This window comes from Perognathus longimembris, chromosome 22 (genome assembly GCF_023159225.1).
Source record: "Perognathus longimembris pacificus isolate PPM17 chromosome 22, ASM2315922v1, whole genome shotgun sequence".
In the NCBI taxonomy this organism is placed as follows: Eukaryota; Metazoa; Chordata; class Mammalia; order Rodentia; family Heteromyidae; genus Perognathus; species Perognathus longimembris.
In genome coordinates, this window is record NC_063182.1 from 24,543,646 (window position 1) to 24,564,382 (window position 20,737).

Sequence of the window (20,737 nt, forward strand, 5' to 3'; positions counted from 1 at the left end):
TAGACTGTGAGCCTTGAGTAACAAAGCTCAGAGGCAGGCCTGAGTTTAAGCCTCAGGACCAGCCTTAGGAAAAAAATCTATCTGGTCTGTCTCAATTATCACATGCATGGAAAGGCTCTTGAAGGAAGCAGCTTTATGCCAAGTGTCACAGAATTCATCTAATTGCTAGAAAGCACTTCCAGTTCAAACACAGAATTGCGCTACATATCCATGAAGAACAGGTTCAGAATGTTCCTAAAGGTATTAGTGACGCAAGTATACATGGCACGGTGTCCCTTGGGCTGCATATCCTGTTAGTTTCATTTTGCCCTGCCAGTTCTCCGTCACTGAGGGGCACAGACCTTTTCAAAATCATTACAAGTTTTAAAGTTTCTAAAGAAGCAAAACACCTTCCTTGGTCTCTGCATAACCTTTGACTTTATTTTCCACTTTCAATTAAGCCTCAGGCGCTTTCTCTGTCCAATAACTTTTGAAAATAATCAGAGCTGTCTTTTGAGGTGACTGGTGAGAGCAGTACTAGGTATTATTTGGTACAAATATGTGGCCTCAGCACACATATTTTCAAAGGGACCCTGGTCAGAATAGTGAGGAATTAGTCTCCCCTCCATGAGGTCTGGTAGTGTGGAACACAGATTCACCAGTTGCTGAAACATCATGATGGTCTTAGGATCTACTAATTCCTTGACAGCACAGGGCTGTTTCCTTTGTGCAGGTTACTGTGAACAGTGTTCATAATATTTGACAAAATGGAACCTTGAATACAGCAAACCAGTTGCATTTTGGTGAGAAGGCTCTTTCTTTTTGGAGTGAATGAGAACATACCACGGTAGAAAGAAGAGTTATCTCATTCCAACCTGACAGGCCCTACAGGAAAGGTTAAGTAACCTATTCGTTTTTAAATAGAAATGCTAGTTTCAGTTTAAGCTTTTCCTTTCCTAGATTACTCAGAAACTTGTATTCATATGCTTCTAAAACACATTAAATCAGCAGTCAGTATGAAGAAGGAGAAAATACACTTTATAATCCTTCCAAATGATAGGCAACAGACTGTCCTGAGGAAAAAAATGTTCTTGTTGGCTTCTCTTCCTCCTATCTCCTTTCTATCAATGATTAATAGATTATATTTGTGAATAGCAGAATACCTTTCTGATAAAAAAATTTTATCAGGCAGAGAGACATGATATAATAATCATTAAATAAGGATATCTATGTCAGATTCCATCCAAGAAAAGCAAACAGCTCACCTTTATATACAATGGCTCCCGAAGATGTTCAACAAGAATGCAGGATTTTTCTTCCCATACAGGGTTGAGGTTCTTATGTATTATTTTACTTCTAAAAACTTCTTTTCTTCCAATTTTAAACTTCACATATGGATCACTTGTCCCTGTTGAACAGAAACAGATTGATTCAAATTAATCATACCTTTCTATGTTAGCAAGGTAACGGTCACTGAGACACCAGAAAGAATTCAAAGGAAAAAAGTTAATTGTGACTTATATATAGAAAGATAAAGTTGTGCTTTTGCTACATATTTCCTTTTGTATTGAAGAAAGGTATTTATACATCATATATCATTTGAAGTATCAAAGTATCATCATCCTCATCACCATCATCATTATGATCGTTTTATCTTCCAATCTTAATCCTTTAACCTTGTCCTGGTATTTAAAAAACGTGAGTGCACAATGAATATACAAATGTACTTCTGGTTACATGTCATAAAGCTTACTTTGACATTTCCCTTTGCATCATCCAACCAACTTTTTAAAGTGTGATCAATGAAATTGACTGTTCATATAACTAGTTTTAAGGATATATATGCTGTTAAAGCTTTATGCTATTCTAATGGGCTTAGGGAAAGTTATCTTTGTTGATTTTTATTTTAGTTTTTAAATTTTATTTTATTGTAATGATGATGCCAGAGGGGTTACAGCTACATAAGTAAGGGGATGAGTAGATTTCTTGTTGAACATTGTTACCATTGCCTTGTTTTCTCTCACTTAGGGCAAGTTATCTTAAGTGGAATTATTTCATCTTTGGTTCTATATTTTCTTGCCCAGTGTTTCAGTTTACAATGTTAAGGAGAGATGGGAGTTTCAAGTAAAGGAACTATTAGAGTATTATGGTTTGGATATGAACTGTATACCATAAAAGCTCCTGTGTTGAAGGTTGGTCCAGAACTGGTGGTGCATTTGAAAAATAATTGGACTAAATGGGTGCTAATTTTACCAATGAGTCATTGATGAGTTTTTACTGACTGAACTGATTATTAGAAGGTGGGGCCTGAAGGAAGGAAGAAATTTGGCTGAGAGGTGAGCCTTCAAAGGGTATCAATTTGGATACAAATAATATATACATGTAAAAACAATTATGTATGATAGTGTTTGATTTTTTTCACATCTTGTTGGAATTTTTTTCTTTATTGTCAAAGTTAAGTACAGAGGAGTTACAGTTTCATATGTAAGGTAATGAGTACATTCCTTATCCTACTTGTTACCTCCTCTCTCATTTCCCCCCATCTCCCCCAATTTCCCTCCCCCCCCATGAGTTGTACCATTGATTTACACCATATGGCTTTGTAGCTATTGCTATTGCATTGGTTTGTCTTTTTATCCTTTGTCTCTCAATTTTGGTATTCCCTTTCCCTACCCTACATCCAATACACGTATATACACTATCCAGGGTACTTAAATCAGATACAGTGATATTAGGGGTAAAACCACAGGAAGGGAATATGAGGAAAAAAAGAAAAAAAGGTACAGTTTCACATGGCATGTTGAAAATAACTACAACAGTGATATACCACTTGTTTCGATAACTTGAAGTTCATTTCATTTAACATCGTCTTATGTGTTCATATGTACATAGCTATTAAGCTATTGTGAACTTGTGCTAGGACTATCCTAGATGTGTACTAATTCTTCCCTATAAGGGAAGCTATAGAGTCCATGTTTCTTTGGGTCTTGCTCAATTCACTTAGTATGATTTTTTCCACGTACTTCCATTTCCTTACAAATGGGGCAGTGTCATTCTTTCCGATAGAGGCATGGAATTCCATTGTGTATATGTACCACATTTTCTTGGTCCACTTGTCTACTGAGGGACATTTGGGTTGTTTTCATGTCTTAGCAATCACATATTGTGCTGCGATGAACATAGTTGTGCTGGTGGCTTTAGTGTGGTCTTGCTTGCAATCTTTTGGGTAGATGTCCCAAAGTAGGGCTGCAGTGTTTGATTTTAACATGCCCATTTATATATATAATGCTTCTCAAAGGATGAATCTTATCCCTGGCCCCTTCCTTTCTCAGCATCCTGGCTGTCATGAGATCCACAGCTTTCCACTGCCAGGCCCTTTCCCTTGTTCTTCCTTGACACAGGTCTAAGAGCAATGGAACCAGCTAACCATGGACTGAATCCTAGGAAACCATAAACTAAAATAAACATTTCTTCAAGTTTCTTCCTCAGCAATGAAAAGTTACAAATACAGAAGGATAGGGACAGATGGTGATAACTTTGTGCTATGTCTTAACTATTCCCAATTTCAAAATGATGATAAAGAAAATCATGGCCATTAAATTTGTGGTTTAAGAATACACATCTAGCAGCAGTGAGTGAGCGAGCGAGAGAGTTGGGGTTCTAACCAATGCTGTTTGATTCTGATGTCTGTACTTCTTCTACTGCTCTTGAAAGCTTTTACATACCTGCATATATATATATATATATATATATATATACTATTTCTTTTTTGTTTTGTTTTGTTTTTAGCCGGTCCTGGTACTTGAACTCAGGGCCTGAGCACTGTCCCTGGCTTCTTTTTGCTCAAGGCTAGCACTCTACCACCTGAACCACAGGTGGCTTTTTCCCAGCCCCTATATTATACTATTTCTTGTTTAGTCATAAGGCTGATAAATTAAGATCAATTTTGACTTGTTTAACCAGTTACTAAAAATTGCTAGAAAAGCTAAATAAGTAATATCCCCAAGCAATTGTTCCAATGTACACCCACCTTCATAATCAGAAAATGATTCCTTTAAAAACATTTTTGTTGGGGCTGGGAATGTGGCCTAGTGGTAGAGTGCCTGCCTAGCATGCATGAAGCCCTGCGTTCGATTCCTCAAAACCACATATATAGAAAAAGCCAGAAAAGTGGCGCTGTGGCTCAAGTGATAGAGTGCTAGCCTTGAGCAAAAAGAAGCCAAGGACAGTGCTCAGGCCCTGAGTGCAAGGCCCAGGATTGGCAAAAAAAAAAAAATTAAAATATTTTTGTTATCCTTTAGTAATCATACAAAGGTTTCAATTTAACATGTCATTTTATAAGTCCAATGTATCTTAATCAATATCACTCCTTCTATCATTCTCCCCCATCTTTCCTAATTCCTCTCTTCCTCTCAAGTGACTTGGTTCCATTTTCACATACATACATCGAATATTATGACTATATTAGCTCACCCTTCCTCATTATTTATCTGTCCCCCTTCCTTTTCAATCCAATCCCTAGAGAAAACATGTTTCAGCTTCCTGATATTCATTTTGTTAAACTGTTAGTTGCTTAAAGGAGTTACATCATTGGAGTCTTCTTCTGTGTATACCACATTTTAAGTCAATTTGTATATATCCATATTGCCAGTATAGGTTTTTAAACTATGCTTATAATTTAATCTAACTTCCACATATGAGAGGAAATATGTGCCCCCTTTCTCTCCGAGCCTTATTTTTCATATGCATGTGTTCTTTATTTAATTTTAAGTTAATTTTATTGTAAAGGTGATGCACAGAAGGGTTACAGTTACACAAGTAAGGTAATGAGTACATTTCTTATCAAACAGTGTTCCTCCCTCATTTTCTCCTGCTTTTCCTCCTTTCTAACTTCCCTCTTCCCCAAGTTATAAAGTTCATTTTCAATGTAGTGCCCAGTGAGTATTGCTGTTCCATTGGTTCACCTTTTGTCCTACTGTTTCTGTGATTCCCTTTCCCATCCTCAAATCAGATAAATTTATATTATATACAAAACAAAGGGTACAAATCAGAAACAGTGACTATGGGGAATAAACCAGAGGAGAAAAAAAGAAATAACTGAAAACAGTACACAAAAGGAAAAAAGAAAAGCAAAATAACCACAGAAACAAACCTCTTGTTTCCATATTGTGAAGATCATTTTGATTAGCATCATTTTATATTGTCATATGTACATAGTTATTGGGCTATTGTGAACCTCTGCCTGGACTGACCTATGCAAATATTAGTTATTACAAAAGAGGGAAAACATGAAACCTACGTTTCTTTTGGTTTGGCTTACTTCACTTAGTATGATTTTTTTCCAAGTCTTTCCATTTCCTTATGAATGAGGCAATGCCATTCTTTCTGATGGAAGCATAGAACTCCATTGTGTATATAAGCCACATTTTCTAGGTCCATTCATCTACTAAGGGGCACCTGGGTTGACTTCGTATTTCGCTATGGTAAACAATTCAGAAACTTATTCCTTTGACATAATTTTTGCACATCCATCAGGAAATGATTCTTTATATAAAGTCTGACACTCTTATGATAGTTTGGTTTAATTCTTCCTGCTTGCCCAAACTGAAGCTTCACTTGACAACTGTGGGCTATATCAGTTTTAAAAAGTAAGGGTGGTATTTGGAAAATTGTAACCCATCTCATTAGTGCTAAGTAGTACAATTATGAAGTTGATATGATCAAATTTACCCTCCATATCAGTTAGTACTCTGCTTGCCCCCCGTATACAAACATCCATGCTATAGAATTATGTTGTACAATTTGTCATTCCTTATTTAACCCCTTGAGGGTTGTTTTTAAAGCTCTTCCAAGACCTTCCTCAAACATAATCCCTTATTTTTGGATACCTAGGTCTAATAAAATAATGGTTCTATTTTTCGCTTGAAGAAATACATTTCATTTAGACAGTTTGATTTTATTGTAAAAGTACAAAGTTAAAAATACTTATACATACAAATGTGGCCTAGCATATAGTACATGACCACTGTGAATTGTTTCTAGAAGTCAATATAACTAAAATATTTAAGAGTTAAAATAGTTATTTTTTACATAATGGTTTCCAGCTCGGAGCTGAGGACCCTAAGGTGGGAAGTAGCAACAATACAGTGTATATGTTGAGGCATATTAAAATCTGTTTCCATTTGAAGTTTTGCAGTTAATGCAAAACTCTTTGCAAATGATCTATGAAATTACTACCACCTGCAAAGATGTAATAATTTTTATGAGCCTAGAACTCCATTGCATCTATTTAAAAATATTTTAGCACTTTGCATAGAATGAGACAAGTTACAGAATATTATTATTAAAGAATTAAAGAATGAATGAGCAACTTCATGAGGTGAGACTAAGAAAGAGTTTGTAAAAGTTACTTGATGCAAATAAAATAAAACTAATTTCTACTCTAGATTCGTTTCTGCAGCTCAATATCTGTGGTGTTCCTCGGGATAATGTTATGGTATCACCTTACAGAGATGAGTTCCCAAGCCTCAAATTCTGCCCACTGAACAACAAAGCCTTTACCCCCAGAACACCATCTGAGGCTGATGGAGGAGAAAAGGAAAATCTAAGTGTCTTGAGCAGATGTCTCAAAGAGTAAGTGCAAAGTCTCTGCACTTCACTCGTTATCACTTTTTATTCTGATGAGGCAAAAATCATAACAATTGTGGGTAACAGATTTTTGGCATAAAGTATAGAATATGAGGTAGAAAGAGGATGCCAATGAGAAAGCAGCAAGAAACGATGATTTAAACCAAGGGAAAAAAAATCTTAACATTCGAAGACTAGTTAACAACTATCCCCAAAGTTTTTATTTTCCAGAGTATTTTGGAATAGGGGCAAATGGACCAAACATACTTATAACTCACAGGTGACAGATGACAGCAGAAGCAAGATGGACCCTGAGGATAAAATGAACATGATGTGATCATGAAAACAAGTGGTTGATGGTTCAGATTAAAAATTTCAGAAATTGACTAGTGGGGAACATTTGATTCAACAAATGTAACACACACGCACACACGCACACACACACACACACACACAGAAAGAGAGAGAGAAATGGGACAAAGATAAACTGTTAGTACATGGAGATGGGAAACTGAAATAAGGAAAAGAGGTAGGGCCAGATTCCAATTCTGTGCCATTATGCTATGATGGATTCCTGAGTCAAATCGCTAAATATGAATTTAAATCTAGAAAAATAGGAACAGATCAGATTAAAATGGTGCTTGAACTCAGGACTTCACACTCTGTTGTCTTGCTTGTTTATGTCTGGCTTTTTACCACTTCAGCCACACCTCCAGTCTAGCTTTTGGCTGATATTTTAGACATACTTCAGGGACTTGTCTTCTTCAGGCTGGCTGTGAACCACAATCCTCTATGTATCTCAGCATCCTGAGTAGCTGGGATTGAAGGTGCGAGTCACGAGTGCCCAATGGTAGATGCTTTTTTTTTTTTTTTTGGCCAGTCCTGGGCCTTGGACTCAGGGCCTGAGCACTGTCCCTGGCTTCTTTGTGCTCAAGGCTAGCACTCTGCCACTTGAGCCACAGCGCCGCTTCTGGCCGTTTTCTGTATATGTGGTGCTGGGAAATCGAACCTAGGGCCTCGTGTATCCGAGGCAGGCACTCTTGCCACTAGGCTATATCCCCAGCCCCCCAATGGAAGATTCTTTAAAGAATTAAAAACTTAAAGGTACCAAACAGTGAAGAGAGGGAGAAGGCAGGAGAGGGGAAGGAAGAGGAGGAGAGCTAGAGAGAGAGAGAGAGAGAGAGAGAGAGAGAGAGAGAGAGAGAGAGAGAGAGAGAGAGAGAGAGATATCTTTATAATGCAGTATTATTTGTGGTTATTGCCATCTGGTGTCTACTACATGGAAGGGTGAGGTAAAATGTGGTTAGATATACTGAATACTAGGAAACAGAAACAATGGATCCATCCACCAGACAGAATTGTCAAAACAACTAAGTGAAAAATTGATAAATACTAAATATTTAAGAAAACATCTATAGCATATCGGGTAGGCAAACAAAAATACCATCATAGAAAATAGTTTATGTCCCACAAGGTCACATATAATTCAAGGATATATAGTATGCATATTAGTGTAGCCATCTATATGGGCTAAGGGAAACTAGACTGGTAAACCTCATATGATAGAAGATAAAAACAGTTCAAACAACATTTGCATAGGCCAGGTGATACCAAGCTTGTACAAGATGCCTTGTATCCTCATCAGCCAACATGTTGAAACTATTTCAGGATAACTTTTAAAAAGAATAAACAAAAAGGAGGAAAAGAAAATGAAAGGCAGAAAATAAAGAAAAAAAGGATGAAACAAGTAATGAATAGGAAGAAAAGGACTAGGAGAAGGAGGGAAAGGAAATGATGAAGGAAGGAGGGGAGGCAGCGAGAGAGACCAGCAGGCTAATCAAATCAATAAGCCAATTTGCAAAGCTACAAGAGCAGACACAGAGTGAGCGCTTTGGCAAAGCCTGTCTAATCAATGGCCATCTGGGGTTTCCTGGGTCTTCAGCATCAGACATCAAGCCTGACACTCAAAAAGATAAGATCCTCTTGATCAGGTGTTCTGCTGATCTGATGGCTGTGCTTGGAATGGTTCATGCTTCTCTAAGAACCATTTAAAAAGCCTACAAAGCTGTCACGTTCAAGTCGTAATACAGTCCTTGTTCCTGGTGCCAATGTTACTCTTATTTTGGGCGGGACTTCTAACCCTCTGTTTGGATGTTGCCTATAATTCTGGGTCTGTTCCCTGCCCTGCTGTCTTTCGTGCTGTCAGTCAGACTCTGGCTCTGATCTAGTACACAGGCCAGTTGCCTCCATTCCCCTCTTTTGCATTTCAATTTCTCTTAGGACAACAGATTCCATACCGGAAACAAGCCCATGCCTTATGTCTGTCTTTTACCCCAGCTTTGACTCAGTAGTTTCCTTTTATTCTTGACTTGACTCTGCTTATAATATCAGTTTATTGTACCTAGAAATGGCTATTTTCTGTAACACATGGAAGTCTTTCTTCCAAATAATGTTGATCTTCAGTTGATTATATCTGTGGATCCAACCTGTAAAACCACAGCTGACTGAAGAGCCCAGATTTTAGAACCAGATGTAATGCATTCAAATTCTGTACCTTCCCATTTGCCTTCTTTACTGCAGGTCCTTTTCAGCATTCAAACAAGCTCCAAGTCTTACTCATGCTGATCATCCACCAAACTATTGAAGAGTGTTCTTCCTGTGTGTGTTCAATTTTCATCTCCCTTTCACTTTTCAAGACATTCCATTAGCATGTCTGTTTCTCTGAAAAGCTTTTGGCAAGCTTTCACGTTTTCAAAGTGTGTCTCTGATAACCTGCCTGCAGCATTCCACCTGTTGAGCACTTTCTCCTCGGCCTTCTTCTTCAAGGCACTCCCTCTTCTGTTTCCCTTCAACCTCTCCAGCCACTGTGAGTGCTCTGGGAAGTATTCCTTCATGAACCTCATGTTTTCTCACATCTTCAACCACCCATTCCTATGGCTTGAAAGCTCAATTATGTGTGTTCATACCTATGATCCCATTGACATCTACACTCTAAATCTTCTTCTGGTGGCTTTATAAGACCTCTACTTTGATGTTCAAATAGACATCTCAATGTTAACATGACCCAAACTTCTTTGTGTTCTTTTTATATTGTGGAGCTTGCTGGGGCCTATGCTGGAGCCGTGCCTTCTTTTTTTATTGCTGTAGTTATTTTTCAAATATGATCTCATGTTCATGGCCTAGGCAGCCTGGGCCACATGCATCCTATTTACACTTCGTGCATAGCATGGGCGACAGGCACACACCACCAGGCCTAGATTTTTATTGTGTGATATAGGGTCTTCTTAAATTTTTTGTCTCTACTGGCCTTGGACCATGGTTCTTCCAATCTCTACCTTCTCAGAACTTCTCAATCTTCTGTCCCACAAGCTGCACCCATCCTAGCATTACTATCTCAATTGCCTCAGCGTTTGATATTTGCTCAAGTATGAAACTAGAAGTCATTCTCAATGTCATTGTTGCTCCATAATTTGTACCCAGAATACTACCACACCTAATTAATTCTTCCTGAAAACACAATATGGAGCTATCTTCTCTGCTTCTACTTTGGTTAAGTGACTGTGAATTCTCTGTACTACCATAGTCACCTTAGAACTTGCCATCCCACCCTCTTTAGGTCACTTGTTAATTGTCTGTATAGAGGCCACGCTGACCTTTTAAAGCCACATCTTTCCATCTTTTCTCTTAATGTATTTCAATGGCTTTCAGTTATAGCATTTCTTAGTCTATTATGGCTACTCTAGTAAAATATATTAAGCTGAGTAGCATATAATCAACAGGAGTTTATTTCATTCAGTTCTGAAGGCAAAGATTAAGATCAAGGTGCCATGGGTTGTTGTGTTTGGTGAAGGCCCAATAGATGTGCCTTCATATGGTGGCAGGCTCAAGACAGCTCTCTGGGCTTCCTATTTGAGGTTATGAGTGTAGTCACTCTATTCATGAGGACTCCCCACTCATGAACCAGTCACCTTTGAAAGCACTTCCCTTTCTTCCTCTCTCTGTCTCTCAGTCTCTGTCTCTCCTTCTTCCCCTCCCTTTCTGTTCCTGCTGCAGATCAAACCCAGGGCCTGTTAGAGCACTAGACAAGCACTCACCATTGAGGTATATCCCCTGCCCCAAAGGACCCATCCTTTAATACCATCTTACTAGGGATTAGTTTACAAAATATAAGTTTTGAGGTAAAGAATAGTCACACAATAGAACACCTGTAATAAAATTGTGATTTACAGGAATTGCCACTTCTGCAGCTTTTTCTCAATGCCCTTGCTGTGTTCCATTTCCCTTGGTATGTAATGTTATTTTCTGCTTCTAGTCTTGTGCATGCAAAGGAGCCTCTCTGCTCAAAAAGCTGTCTCCCACTTTGCTGATGAACAATCTGTAACCCCCATTAAACAGAATTTGTTCAAGGATGCCTTCTTCAGCCTCCCAATCTGAAGGAGGTCTCTCTGCTATTATCTCTATGACATGCATTCTTTGCTTTAATAAGAAGAATGGTTTATGAGTTATCTGGTGTCTACTTTTGTAACTTACATGCTTAAGTGTATCTTGGTTTTCCATTATAGCATCAGTTCCTTACATGTCATGATTTTCAAAACTAGTTTTGAAGACTTGGTGTGCAAGACACTATTTCTTATGTGATGTATAAAAGTCAATGAGACGCTCAGTAAAAAACCATGGATATACCCACCATCTTCACATGTTTCTCCTTCCTCCTTCAAGGTATGATTGCTTGTGATAAGAATCGTGAACCCAAGATCTATTCTCTTTATAAAATTTAACATCTAGCACAATGCTATTAGGATATGGGCTCAGGTTTGTATGAAACTCCAGAACCTTCAACCATCACTCTCCATCCTCTGACCTCAGCCCCGGTGATCACCATTCTTGTCTTCACTTCTTTGAATCTGACTATTTTACAGTTAGAATGTGAGATCATGTAGTATTTGTCTATCTGTGTCTGGATGATTTATTTCATTTATCATAATATCCTCTAGGTGTATTTATGTTCATTCTTCATTTTCATTGAGAAATAACAATTTGTATATGTTTATAGTGTATAACATACCATTTTGAACTGTGCATATACAGTATCGAATGACTAAATGAAGCTAATTAACACATGCGCTAACTCATAATTACATTTGTCTAACTTAAAATCAATGCTATCAGAACTCTCTTAGGTGCACTAACCATGTTGTGCCATAAAAGTCTCAAACTTATTGCTCTTGCCAAATTGAAATTTTATATTACTTGACAAATATCATCCAGCCAGATTGTAAAAACAGTAATAATAGTGGACTTTAACATTGCACCTCAGCATTCTGTCCTGTGTGACTGTTAGGTTTATTTTGTCTGGAGTAGAGTTTAATACAGATGTTTCCTTATTGATTTTCTGACTCGATAACAGTCCATTGTCAGAAATAAGGTGATAAAAACATCCTTTATTATTGTTTCATTATAACTTATCATTCCCTTCAGAGGCATTAATACATGCTTTATTTATGTACTTACAAATGTTATGTCTTTTTGGCAAAATTGACCCCTTTATTGTTATACAATTGATAAAATGCTTCCTTTTCTTTTCCTGTTTTTGCAGTTTTACTTAAAGTCAGTTCTGTCTGATGTGAGTATAGCTACCTTTGCTGACTTTTGGTTTCCATTTGCATGAAATAATTTTTTTCTATTTCTTAGTTTCAATCTCTGCACATTCTTAAACGTGAAGTAAGCCCCTTGTAGAGGTATATAGTTAGGGTTAATTAATATTTTATCCATTCTCTGTTTCTTTGATCAGAAATTGAATCTATTTACATTCAAGAAAAATTATGATAAGGATTTACTACTGCCATGTTGTCATTTTCCATTGATTTTGTAGTTCTATTGATCTAGTTATATTTGCTAGTTTGGACTTTAAACTTTTGTATTACAGTGAAAATGGTTTACAATTAGTATTATATTATTCTGGGCTTGGTAATACCCATAGCTGTGCCAGTGACTTTCATAATTTCACATTTCATGTTGTTACTGAGCATCTTTAACTTCTATTCCACATTCCCTTTAACATTTCTCATAAGGAAGGCCTAGTGGTCATGAACTTTTGCTTTAGTTTGCCTCAAAATGTCTCTATTTCTCCATCATGGAAGTGCAATTTATCTTCACAGGTGTCACCCACATGTTTCTCACTCTTTCCCTTCTGTGGGACCAGCTGCACTGGGTGGGCCTGGAGCCTGAGGGTGGAGGGAAGTTAGAGGTCAGTGGACCTTTCCCCATGGGATGAGACAAAGGTCCCCCACAGGCCCGGTGCTGTGATTGGGTTGGGAGAAGTGTGACCTGGGTAGAGAGAATCTCTCTTTGCAACCTGGTTCACGGTGCCATTTGCACTTCTGGACTCTTCTAACAATCTATAGTCTCTCATGTGGTATCTACAGCTCTCATACTTTTATATGTGAGGATGTTTGTTTACATCAGTGTTTGTATCAGTAGTTGTAGGGTGAAGGTGCTCATTCTCCCATCTTGTTCCTGTCACTCTTAGTCTCAGTACTCATTAACTGAGCCAGTAAATGTGTAAATCCATTAGAGTACAGAGGAGCCATCAAACACATCCTTTTTATGATTTGAATGTTTTTGTGTTGAAATTAAAATTTCAAGGCCACAGTATTGAGGGGAGATTTAGGAGGTGACAAAGCTAGAAGCCTCCACTTCAGTGAATGGTTTGGCATCTTTTAAAATGAGTAGGGTTGAGTTAACCTTCCATCTTCTCTGCCATGTGAGGTCATGGTGTTTGTTCCCTCCAGAGAGCAAGGCACCCTCATGGAAGAAGACCGGCTCCATCCAGACACTAAGCCTGCTGGCATTGAACTTCCACCCTCCAAAATTAAGAGAAGTAGGCTGTTATTTGTCAGTGCCCAAATCTAAGGAGCTTCATGATAAAAGAACAAATAAACTAAAATAATCTTCACAACAACTCTATGAAGTTGGGGGAAAAATCATACATCACCATCTTATACTGAAGATGAAAAGCAATCTGAGTTTCAGTGTCACTTATTCCCAAACCATTCCCAAACTTATTAAGCAAAGATGTGACAGGAGTGGAAGGCACATTTAGGTTGCAAACCCCATGCGCAAATTCTCTTCCACTCAGGAATGAGAGAAAGTAAAATGTCATACAACAAAAACAGGTCTAGCAGTTCAGATGGGGCTAAAGAACAGATATTTGAATCTGAAATAGTCAAAAATATTCAAGGATTAGTGTCAGGATTTGGTGGGTATCTGAAATATGTTAGGGTGATGTACTGTTTTAAAAATGCATGGCTTTCATCACCTAACTTTAAGGCGATACTATGTTAGCATATTTCACAGTCCTACGTACAGGGAAAAGAGTGTATATTCAGGGAAATTGGCTATCTATTGTTCTCTTCTTTTTTTGGAGTTTATAGAATAAACTCTACTATGTTTATTTCTAATTATCACTTAATGGCTTCTTGACACTATTATTAAAATTTAGTACTTTACTTTCCATGCTGAGTTGAACTCGGGGCCTTGGGTATACTAGACAGGCATTCAACCACTAAGGGAAGCCCTTTGTTCCCAAGTCTAATAATTTTGAATAGCTAACCACTCTTTAATAAACTGCTAATCACTTCAAGTCTTGAACTTAGATGCTTTAAATGAATGACAGTCTTTAATAGTTCAATGTCTTCATGTATTGTGGTTCTAATACAGATGATTGGAGAGACCTTTAAAATTTTAAGTTAGGGTCAAGAAGAGATTTGTATCTAATGATGTTTGAAAATGTTTTTACCTATTGCATTTCAGCAAGATATCACTGGTGATAAAAATATAATTTTTTTAAAAAGAAGCTCTATGATTTAGGATCTTTGAAAAATGCTTACTTGGAAGAAAATACAACACTTTCTGTTTCCCTTACCTTTAATGAGGTGAATCTACACTGACTCTCCAAGAACAGCAGAAGCATTTATGAGCCTCTTTGAATAAGGGACCTATTCTTTCTTGGGTGCACACTTTTAGAACTATTAGTTCTTAGCATCTGAGGAAATGCTACCTTTTTATTTCATTTAACTCTTTTTTTTTGGTCTTTTGAGATTGAGTCTCTTTACACAGCACAAGCTAATCTCAAATTTGTGGTTCTCTTGCTTCAGCTTCCTAAATGTTGCGGTTAGAGGCATGTACAATCAGTCTCTGCAGAAATGCTATTTTACCATTATATTTTTATAATAAGAGAGTTTCATATATTTGGGAGGTTACTTCAGTGTCATAGACTCTCTAATGAATTTGTTATTACAGTATAGCAAAATTTCCAATAAATCTAGGCCACTAACATGTTAACCCATTAATAAATATGCAATTAATCAGTTTGCTCATTAACTCAAAAGGTTAATAAATTCAGTTCCTATTTTGTTGCAACCTTATGTCATACCACAAGATGGCACTAATACTTATCAAATCATTGCATGACCTGTACTACTGTTAGTCAAATAAGTTAGAGCAGCTCTATTAGAGCTTGTGGTGCCTAGGCATTTTCTAACAACATATACTTTATTATTATTTTGTATTATTATCATCAAAAATGTTTCTTAGGATGATGACAAAACAATGATATTCCTTTTTTTTTTTTTGCCTGTCCTGGGGCCTGAGCACTGTCTCTGGCTTCTTTGTGCTCCAGGCTAGCACTCTGCAAACTTGAGCCACAGTGCCACTTCTGGCTTTTTCTATATATGTGGTGCTGAGGAATCAAACCTAGGGCCTCATGTATACGAGGCAAGCACTCTTGCCAGTAGGTTATATTTCCAGCCTGATGATAAAACAATGAAAGAGTAAAAAATACTATGCTATTAAACTTGCACTAATATTCAGATTCTGTTATTATTCTCAAGAAAGAAATCACATTAACTGTCATCAGAAAATCTTTACTTTATAATTGTTTTTAAGAGAATTATTTTATATTATAAATCTTGGCTTTAGATGTTTTATAGAATATCAATTGTTTGTATCTGAGCACCACAATCAGATTGTTTCCAAAAGAGGAATTAGATGGCATCCGTACTGTTGGGAAGGAATACATCCTGTGTCAGTAGTAGACACTTGATACATGGTATACAATTGTTTAGCCTTTCATATAATTGAGGTTCAACACATTTATTTTGGTTTACACATGTCTACTTCCATGTAGCAATAAACATAGTATACACAAGATGGCAGCCTCTCTTCCTTTTAAATTCCCTTAAAAATCCCAAGTGCTAGGATTACATGCCTAGGTATATTATATTTTTATACACATTTATTTTCATTCATGACTGAATTCCTACCTATTGTGCTTCAAGGATCTTTTTTTTTTTTTTTTTTTTGGCCAGTCCTGGGCCTTGGACTCAGGGCCTGAGCACTGTCCCTGGCTTCTTCCCACTCAAGGCTAGCACTCTGCCACTTGAGCCACAGCGCCGCTTCTGGCCGTTTTCTGTATATGTGGTGCTGGGGAATCGAACCTAGGGCCTCGTGTATCTGAGGCAGGCACTCTTGCCACTAGGCTATATCCCCAGCCCTTCAAGGATCTTTATCATTAGTGATTTTAAGTCCTCAAATCAAGTACCTTCTTGGTATGTTAAATTATTTCCTTAGGCTCTCCTATACTTCGTTTTTAGGGTTTTGTTTTTTGTTTTTTGTTTTGTTAGAAACTACAAGTGCTATACATTGGAAATATTTCATCAGGCTAAATAACTAACTATATTAAATTTTAAATAAGTTTATAATGTCAGATAGCTTCAGTTAACAAAAGTAAACCAAAACTAAATTAACATATTTAAAAACATTTTAAAATTATCTTTGAGTAGTTGTACAAAGCAGTTGCCATTTAAGACAGCAGATCATAAATGCAACACATATTGATGAATGTCTCTCATTTCAACATTCTCACCCATCCCTGAAAGCCCCCATTCCCTAGCTTTTCCTAACTGTGTATGGTATACATTGAATTATTGACTGCATTCTCCCACAACTTCTTTAAAATTTGAGTTAATAAGATTAATGGGACAGAGCATATGAATGGTTAAAAATAACAGAATAATATAGAGTACAGGGTAGAACTAGACATTCCATTTTTTTGAGGAGGAGAAGGCACTTTAAACAAATATATATATATATATGTGTGTGTGTGTAAATAATAGGAATGTATATGACTTTTGTGTGTATAGACTTATTCTTCTTATTGCAGAGTTTAGGCTATGTAAGGAAAAAAATTATTCATGATGTATTTGGGGTCTCATTTAACTGAAGTTCCCTTTCATATCTGGCATAAACAAAGAGTAGTATTTAAATGTAATTTTCTGGTAACTTCTAGAAGTTTAAGTAAACTAAACTGTGGAAGGTAGTATTTACATTTTTTCATAGTGCTTCAATTTGAATATATGTTGCTTTCCAATCTCTGCATAAAAACAATTGTAACAATGTAGTAGATTCCATTCTTCCTGGAGAACCTCGCTCCTGGAGTGTGCAGACTCATTCTTTGGTCTTACTGAATGAATGCTCTGACTCTAGAAGCACAATAGATATTCTTCACTACTAACATTTTAACAAAGGGAAACAGCTTTCCCTTAGTTTATAGGTTTATACAGCAAGCCTACCAAAAAATGAAGTATAAAAAAATTTAAAAGCATTTTAAATGTACTTTCACTTTCCTATTTAAAAGTTAAAATATTAATAAAATTATACTTTTAATTGATAGCTTTTTCAATTTATTTCCCGAGTTCAATAATTTTTGAAAGGTTTCCTTGAAGTATCATCAATAACTTTTAAAAATATGTTCTTTTAAAGGTACCAAGTTCAAACGCCTTTCTTTAGAAAGCCTTCAACCTCCTTTATCTGTGGGCCACTAAGAGCTGCTGCCGCCACTGAGTCTTAGTTCCTGGTTCTGTAATACTGCTCTGCTCTGCAGTCCTATGCTGAAAAGAATGTTACCACAAGAATTCCCTAGCCATGTGGATCTGGACCAGTCACTGACCTAGACACAAATGGAGGTGATCATACACTTCATGAAGGTGCTGATTTCATTATATATCACATATTAAGTACTTGGTACAGTTCCAGGCACAAAATAACATTCATCTTACTCAAAGACAAAAAAAATAATCTAATTACATCGCAATTTTAAAACTTTAATCAATATAATTACATTGGAAAGAACTACCATCACAAGAAATGAGTATCAAATCTGAGTTTACATGCTGAATAATTCATTTCATTTGTAATTGTTATTATATAACTACCTTCTTTAACCATTTAGGAAGATATATATATATATATATATACATATATATATATATAGTAGAAAACTAATTATTATTTTCAGGAGATTTCTCTATCCTGTTTGAGACAGCAATTCGAATGAAGTTGTCAATCAAGAACAAAGCTTTTAATTAATTACAAACATTGTCTGAATAAACCTAACCATAGAGAAATATAATAAAATATGCCACTAACACAACAAGATGACAGAACATACCCACAAAACAATATTATGACCTTAAAATAAAAAAACTCTCATCAATAAAAAACCAGAGTATTACCAATAAAATAATTTTTGTCTTTTCTTGATTATTAGTATTAACTATACTAATACTAAGACAATTATATTACAGTATCACTCAACTATATCACAAATGGCCATAGTAGGAAAATAAAGATATATGTACTCAGTTTTGAGAAAAATAAAAATACATGTCAGTGGTCTCATATTTGTCTCACTGCTACAAATCTCCCCACTCCAACTCATTCTCCAAAATATTAGGCTTAGACATTTTTCTGGCACAAAAATAAAACTATGACAGTATGCATTGGACTTTAATTCTGCATTGTTCTCTCACTGACTTTAAAATGAAGTTTGAAGTGTTTAGCAAGTATACAGATGCTTTTTATCTTCACCTCATGCCAAATTCATGTGTTGAAACCTTAACTACTCCTCTATGTTCTCTGTGTGTATGTGGGGGCCCCTTCTGAGAGGTAATCAGGTCTAGATGAGGTCATGAGGGTAAAGTTCCCCATATCGGTTTAGTGCTTTTGAAGAAGAGGAAAGGGCACAGAGCATTCTCCATTTCCCCTGTCACTCTCCCTTTCCCCTCTCCTTTCTGTCTCTACCCATGTCTCTCACTCTCCTTTCTCTTTCCTCCTCTCCCCCTCCTCCTCCTCCCTCCTTGTCACCCCTTTTCCTCTCTCTTCCTTTCTCTCCTCCACTCCCCTCCTCCTGCCTGCCCCCCCCCCCAAAAAAAAAAGGACAAATAAGCACACAGCAAACGTTGGCAATTGACTAGCTAGGAAGGGAATCATCACCAGGAAACAAATGTGGGAGCACCATGATCTTAGACTTCACTGCATCCAGACCTGTGAGAAATATACGTCTGTTGTTTAAGCCACACAGTCTATGGCATCTTGTTATAGCAGCTGAGCTGACTAACAGTGTATCATACAAATTCCTCTTTGCTCATTTTTCCAGACTCATTTTTTCAACAGATGTCTCATCTACAGAATAGCTTGCAGCATCTCAAATTTACAGCTCTCTCCATTGCTCAGGCCCCTCCGCACCCCTTTCCTTCTCCTCCAACATCATTTTTCACCATCACATATCCTGATCTTCTTTCACTATTGTACTCAAGCCTCTCTGCTACATAAACACCTTCCCTGGTCCAGACCAGGGACATTAAGTCCATGTGTCATTCTCCCAAACACTCTGTGCTGTAGCACTTGTCACAAGAAGGTCTTGTGTATTTCCAATTCCAGTTTTCCCCCCAATCCTTGGGTCCTCATATGTGATCAGCAAGTGTTCACTGACTGAAAATACATGCACATAATTGAATGGAGGAGTATATGCACCATTTCAAAATAGCCACAAAAGCCAATGCAATAGCCACTACTTAAGTTATTATATACCCTTCATGCCCCACTTTTGTATTCTCTATTCTTTCCTCTATAATTCCAAGAATCTCATTTTAATTTTATTCTCAAATACTGAAATAAAGCTTAATATCATAAAATAATTGAGCTACCACTTCTGTATAGTAAGTATTTGTGATTGTCATTTTCAGAAAACATAGTAATTGGCATCCATTGTAACTCATAAAAATGGTCAAACTGTCCTAGTTTTTAAAAGGTGTTTAAGCAATCTTATTTCAGAAGCAATTTGTTTAGAGTGTTTATTTAATAAATTGGTTGACTGGTGTTTATTCAGAACAATCAATCACTAGAAACCATGCCAAATAAAGGTGCATGAATATGTTTATGACAGATTTCACCTAATGCTATTTTATATGTTCAGTGGACATACTACATACACTAGTTGCTTGTTGCACCAGTGGGCAGTAGGATTCTTCCCACAAAGCAGAATTCCTATCAAGAAATTTCCCGGCCAGACACCAGTGGCTCACATCTGTAATCCTACTCAGAAGGCTGAGATCTGAATATCTTGGTTTGAAGCCAGCCTGGGCAGAAAAGTCCATGTGTCTAGACAGTTAACCCTCCAATTAATCACCAAAGAGCCAGAAGTAGAGCTGTGGCACAAGTGCAGGAGCACCAGTCTTGAGGGGGGGAAAAAGAAAAAAGCTAAAGGATAACAATGGGAACCTGAGTTCCAGCCTAGTACTGATGCATGCACACACATTCACACTACGCACACATACACACACACTTTTTTAGAAAAGGAATTTCCCTATTATTCAGGTAAGAGTCCTTCATCAAATTTGTCCATGGGGATTTTAGGATTTTCATAGGCAAGTTCATTCTCTGTTCCTCCCAGGTTCATGTTTTTATCATTACACAGGGGACATGTACAATGAGGTGGTAGGCAGATTCATAGTTCGCAGGACTACAAAGAGCCATAAACAAAACTGACAAAGAATTTCCTCCTCAATTTTTTGACAAAGATGCAAAGACCACACATTTAAACAAGAATCTCTTCTTCTATAAATGGTGTTGGGAATACTAAATGGCCATCCTTAGGATAATAAGACTGGATCTCCAGGTCAAGATGAATTCAAGTAGATTAATGTATCAAATGTAAAATCTCAAGCTATACAAATGGTAGAGTACCTGCTTAGCCAAGTATGAGTCCTTGAGCCCAGCACAACCAAAACAG

The 20,737-nt window shown here is 37.0% G+C and overlaps 1 protein-coding gene across 11 annotated transcripts in view; it reads right to left on the minus strand.

Moving 5' to 3' along the window:
* Positions 1 to 20,737, minus strand: part of Mctp1 (multiple C2 and transmembrane domain containing 1) — a 346,766-nt gene that overhangs the window by 231,643 nt on the left and 94,386 nt on the right. For all 11 annotated transcript variants that reach the window (XM_048331271.1, XM_048331270.1, XM_048331275.1 and 8 more), the window contains exon 3: positions 1,245 to 1,387. In XM_048331271.1, coding sequence (XP_048187228.1) covers positions 1,245 to 1,387 — 143 coding nt within the window. The remainder of the gene's footprint in view (positions 1 to 1,244; positions 1,388 to 20,737) is intronic.